Here is a 6,100-nt window from a genome sequence, read left to right on the forward strand (position 1 = left end):
TCCATCGTAGACCGCTGCGGATTTACCAGTAGCAAGTCAATCTTCGCTTCGCCCGTAGGTCTCGCCATGTTGCAAGCTGTGAGCAAACTATTACAATTACAATTTTGCGTAAATGTTTTAGGTATTTTAACGGATATTTACTGCTGGGTGTATATTATTAAACAAAATATTAGATAGTATTATTACATCATAAGCATGCTTTTGTTTTTTTTACCAATAAAACACGTCAAAATTTAGCCATAACACGGCCATTTAATGTTGCTTCTTATAATTAAAAAAAATTTAAGCTTAAGCAAACGGTTAGATAATGCTATTTTCATTTTTTCAACCCAAACATACTTTTAAGCAATAACAATGATTTTTAAGCACCACCACGTAGGTACCATTCACCCGTACAGTGCGGTGTCCGGGTGCAGCTACAGACAGCGACACAAAAAGCCGGCGTACACAAAACACGGAAAAATGAAAGTGCCCCATAGTAAATATTGACCAATCAAAAAGTAGTTAACTTATGATGACCATCCAATAAATTGAGCTAAAATTCGGTTGGAAGCCAGCAATTCGAGGGTGAAGCCGCGCTGCATGATCACTTTCTAAACCTACGATGGGGACGAATAAGCAGCTCGGCTACCCAATTAAAGAGAAGCTGGCGGCAGTCGACCTCATTGAGAGGATTGGGCTCACTGCCGCCGTTGAAAAGCTGGGCCACCCGCACGGCACGGTGCATGGGTGGTGGGTCGGTAGGGCCAAGCTGCGCGTCAACGAGGGGAACAAGTTCGACAAGACGACCAAAGGGCAGGGACGTAAGGAAAGCTTTCCATTTACCTCTGCCCTTTTGACGTACATGAAAGACGTACGCCGCGACGAAGAAGTGAGTTATTTAAATTTTATAGTATTTTATTATTACTTACTCTTACTGTTTAACTCTTGTAGTTTCTTACTACATCAGGAATGATTGCTTTTATTCAAGAGAACTACCCTGACTGGATAGAGGCCATAGCGGAGAACAAGAAGTCTGCCGAGAGTTGCAGACGGGCCCTTGAACGTTTACTGCAGCGAACCGCCGACCGGTATTATCTGTAAAATATTATTGCATTATTAACTGAGTTTTTAATCTTTTTTTAACCTGATTTTAGACGGATTCCCAGCTCAAAAAATCCAAGAAATCAAGCTCCCAAGTGTGGATCTGCAGCGCTTAAAAATCGGATTTTGCAATTGAAGTTTGGAGTAAATACGGTTCATACTCTCTACCGGAAATCTACAACATGGATGAAACGGCCATTTAGTTCGACATGCCGCCAGCAAGAACCCGGGCAATTAAAAGGCGAAAAAGATCCAAAATCTGACAAAACACTGCGGACGTAGTTAAGCACGCTGCCAAGTGGTCACTTTTACACAGTACAAGAGTTTGGCTGGATGGATACAGTCGGCTGGGAATTGTTATGTAATACACATTTTAAAATATGAAATTGACTCCCCTGCCCTCCTCTTAGTGGACAATTTTTATTGTCACGTTTCAGAGGAGGGTATGCGTGTGGTAGCCGAACCGGCATGCGCTGCAGAGGTCCCATTACCCGCTTAATCTACATCGGTTTGTCAACCGCTTGATGTAGGGGTAATGGGACCTCTAAAGTCTCGAATTCGAGGTAAATTACTACCCAAAAAAGGCCTTACGGCTGCTGAAAAACGTCTTCGAGCCATACAAGCTACAGTTGCAGCTTGGGAAAGTTTTCCCAACGAGCACGTAATTCGTAGCTTTAAATCAGCAATTCCGTGCTATGAGTCGACAACGGTATAGTAAACAAGCGTAGCTGAACTTTTTATTCCATACCCTCAGTTTTATTCACCCAATTAAAATATGTTTTGCTAGTCGTCCGAGTTTTTGTGTCGCAGATTTTACTATCGAAATTGGGTTTATCAACTCCGGCTTTTTGTGTAGTTTTCTGTACAGATAACGCAAAGGTCGTGAAGCCTACTTTAATAATAGTAATAATAACATCGTCTCTACTTTAAAAAATGCGATGAAAACAGCTCTTATAACAAAGTGTGATACTGTGCCCGATTTACAATACGTACGACAGGTTTTGCGTAGCTGAATGTCAATAATCAATCATCAACGCAGCTCGACTGGTTGTTTGTATGAAATCGGTGCGTTTCGTGCTCGGCAGAAATGCTTACCTTACGTCCAATAGCGAGGGAGAGAGGCGGTCTGATCGTGCGACAGATCCAGTCGTCGCGGAGTACTGCCAATCAGGGCGCGAGATAATTGTGTCCGCTTTTTGGCCATAATTGTAATTTAGGCATACTTAAGTCAAGTCAGAAAGATAGGCGCGGTCGGTAGGATGGGACCCAAATGCTTTAGAAAGGGCGAGTGTAGCCATGCGAAAAGGCAGGTCAAAGCAGGAAGACAGGGAGTGCGACGGACGGATTGACAGGCGGACGGACAGACAGACAGACCGACAGGTTACAAGGTTAGGTGGCGGGAAACTAGCGCTCTGGGCGCCCGCTCCGCGGACGCTAGGGCATCGTTGGTTGGTGTAGAGAGGGTTGACCACCTCCGCTGCGCTGGGTTTAGAGATTCTACTTAGCGCAAAGCTACATATATTAAATGCATACTGTGATATACTTATGTTACGGTTCAAAACAACACTGCATCAAATATCCTTAGTGTTCACGTGTTATGGTAGACATGACCGGGGTTTAACGTGATCTGCAAGATGAGCACCATCCTACCCGGAAAGGTTTTGTCTATAATCTCATTTGAGCGCATAGCTCCCAAAATGACACGAATCGGAGGCGCGCGGGGTTGCAGATGTAATATACGCTGTTCAGAAGACGGGTCAGTATCAATGATACTACGAAATCCCAGTTTAGCTGGAGTAAATACGGCTATATCTTTGATTGCGACGGTCTATTAGAGCAAGGTTTGGTCCGTTCCTCGCGTGAAGTATCTTTTAGGACAGGTAGTTTTTGCCGATGGTCGCCACAAAGACCAATATTATGTCTTGAAATTGCTCCGCTGAGCTCTTTATGATATTACTAAAGGGTCTTTGCACTACCTTTCACATGCGTTGATCTTACTTGCCTAGCTGACACACTTACTGACTTCTTTGCATAGCTACTGACTGACCGAGTGACGTAGATCCTTTCCGAGTGGCAAGCTTTAATATGTATGACGAACATGCGAAACCATATCGATATAGGCAGATTATCATGTTGTAGTGGTGTTTAGACTTGAATTGAATAGTAGCTCATGTACGTTAGATGCTGTAATCTCGCTACTACTTATCAGCTCGGCGTGTTGTTTGATATATCCATGCATAACTTGTTTCGTAAGCTCGTCACGCTCTCGCGGTAGCCAAAGCACATGTGGTCACTGTCGCTTTCTCGGTACATTTGCATTATGGTGCTGGCTTACTGTGCTTACGCTTCTAATGTATCTGTGGCGTAGCGGGATCAGCAAAATCTGCGAGATTGCTGGATCCAACTTACCAACTGCGCCCAGACACCGACTAACGGAGGGGTCCCCCGATGATCCGTGTTCTGCTAAACTTTCCTCACCTTGTGTACCCGTCGGTAGGGCGGGATCGGCTCTCTCGGTAACTTCCGAAGAGCTCAAGTGGTGAAGCTTGAGTGTCTTGGCGAGACGTGGGGATGGGGTGGAGCAGCAGTGTAAAATCTCCACTCTGCGTCCGTGGATGGTTCCGAATCCTAAGCGATTACTCGAGCTTATGGATCCAGGGCCTAGATCGTGGATCTGGTCGTAGGGTTGCCTTGCGGGTGTGTCCCTTGCCTTTGCGTTTCCTTTACGTCGTACTTGCCGCCTCCTGTGACGGGATCTTGAGAGTTGAGACCTTCTAGGGTGCAACCGACCAAGTAGTATATTCGGTTAACCTGTCGAATCTGCACGTGTAAGGAAAAGCTCACTAGGTTGTAGGATCTGGCCAATGTATTATCCAGTTATCGCTACCAACACTAGATCCGCAATTTTCAACCTTCTCCGAGCTCGTACGGCCAATGTAGCTCCGGTTCTTGAGGGCAGGAAGGTACTTGCGTGTTACTGTGCAAATAGAAGACTGTATTGATACTTAAGCCTATACCTGCCTGTATTTCTACCTTCTATGTCTTTTACTTGTTAAATCCCTCACCAGGCTCGGCTGCATGTCCCTTCTTTTCTTGACCCATCATCCCAGCTGTATTATCTTCCGATCCACCGGATCCATGGCGTAATCAATATGGTCACCCTATTATGGGTGCACTCATGTAACGGGGTTACATGGTGTGGAGCACACAGGGGTACGAAGTACCCGGAGAGGCAACAAACTCTCAGTACATAAGTTGGAGAGTTAACAAGGTCTCTCAGTACGTTGGCTGATAGCCACACGTTATGCATTTGATTAGGTTTAACTATGCTAGATAGTTAAGGAGATACATTGACCCCTAGGCGGCTTGGCCGCAATAATAGTAAATAAAACACTTCTGGTTTTGAAGCATAAAAGTTAAGGTGTTAACTTTGAGCCCTGGTCTTGGGCTGTAAGTTCCTTTGGACAAGGAACTTAGTATTAGTGACTCTTTGAGTCGAACGTCTTCCTCTGACGCTAAAGCTACGGCAGCCCCGCTGCACTTGGTAGCACTTGTAGTCAATCCCGCTCCTGAGTCGGTTGACTATATCCTCTGCGAGGATGGAACACCCCGTGTTCGCGAATTTGCCCCCGGCGCAGCAGGACGCGCTTACTAAGCTTATGTCCTTGCTTGGCCCGGAGGGCGTGGCTCATCTTGTATCGCAAGGTCCAGAGGCGGTCACTGCCAGGCTGGAATCGTTCTCCCGCTACGAGAACGCGCTCTTGGAGCATGTCCAAGAGAAGATGAGCGCCGCAACGGCGGCGGCGTCGATGACGCGTGAAGAGTCTATGAGACTGAAACCGCTCATGGTGAGCGTAAAAACCTTCGAGGGGAAGGATGGAGAGAATCTCCTTCTCTGGACCCGTGAGGTCGAGATGGCCATGGGATCGGCCCTGCTCCAGTCTGAGCATCAGCGCGTGGCGCTGGCTATCTCCAGGCTTGGAGGTCGCGCTCGCGAATGGGCACTAACGTGCGGCACGTCTGTTGACGCTGCATTTCCCACTTGGGATCAGCTGAAGCAACAGCTTTCGCGCGTGTTCGCGCCGCCTAATCAGGCGTACCGTATCCGGTCAAAGTTCCTTGCTACCCGCCAGGGTAAGAAGGATTTATTGGACTATGTCCAAGAGTTGAGAACTCTTATCGCCGGAATGGCGGCGGACCCTCTTCCGGAACTGGTCAGCGTGACCGTGTTCATGGAGGGACTTCGTGTGAGCGCAGCTCGGACGGAAGTGTTCCGTGTACACCCTAACTCTTTTGAAGAGGCGGTGGATGTGGCATTGAATGCCGAGCACAACTTCAGGTCGGCGCGACCTGGTTGGAGCGCTGGTAGCGCAAGCTCTTCGAGCGGTCTAGAGCCGATGGACCTCAGCTATGCTGAAGATGAAGAAGCGGAGCTTCTTGCTGCGGAGCAGCGCGCCGGCATCCGCCGATGCTTTGTGTGCAATAGCACTAAGCACTTGAGGGCCTATTGCCCTCTGCGCAAGAAGCGCGAGGCTCCGGCGAGCCAACCCTCCGGGTCATCGCCGGGAAACGGCAACTCCCAGTAGGCGCGGGGCGGCCTACTGGGGAAGAACTGAGTTCTGTTGTGCCTCGAAGAGGTAGAGGACAACGGGGCTCAGCCCCGAAGAGAGCTGAGCTCTCTTACGAGAAGAGTGTGTGCAAGCCGGGCTTGCTGGTCGTTCAAGCGAACGTGAAGGGCTTTGCAAAGCCATGGAGAGTCTTGATTGACTCGGGAGCCTCGGGCAACTACGCCCGTCGCTCCACCCTGGAAGGGAGTCAGCTGTATGCTGAGGCACTGGAAGTTCCAACGAGAGATACGATCTCTGTCCGTCTCGCGACGGGGACACTGGTAACTGTGTCGAAGGTCTCTGTCGACCTTGGAGTGAAGTTTGAGAACTTCGATAGCGTGGAACGCTGTTTGGTCTTAGACCTGGATGCGAGGTATGACCTCATCCTTGGCATGGCATGGCTGGAACGT

The 6,100-nt window shown here is 48.2% G+C and overlaps 1 protein-coding gene across 1 annotated transcript; it reads left to right on the top strand.

Annotated features, from left to right (window-relative positions):
* Window positions 1-604: 604 nt before the first annotated feature.
* Window positions 605-1,199, top strand: PITG_08276 (uncharacterized protein; the record flags this gene model as incomplete). Its single annotated transcript, XM_002903637.1, has 2 exons — window positions 605-871; window positions 1,137-1,199. 2 exons carry the CDS (start codon window positions 605-607, stop codon window positions 1,197-1,199), a joined length of 330 nt encoding a protein of 109 aa, XP_002903683.1.
* Window positions 1,200-6,100: the final 4,901 nt, after the last annotated feature.

Source organism: Phytophthora infestans, genomic scaffold, assembly GCF_000142945.1.
Source record: "Phytophthora infestans T30-4 supercont1.13 genomic scaffold, whole genome shotgun sequence".
Classification (NCBI taxonomy): domain Eukaryota; phylum Oomycota; class Peronosporomycetes; order Peronosporales; family Peronosporaceae; genus Phytophthora; species Phytophthora infestans.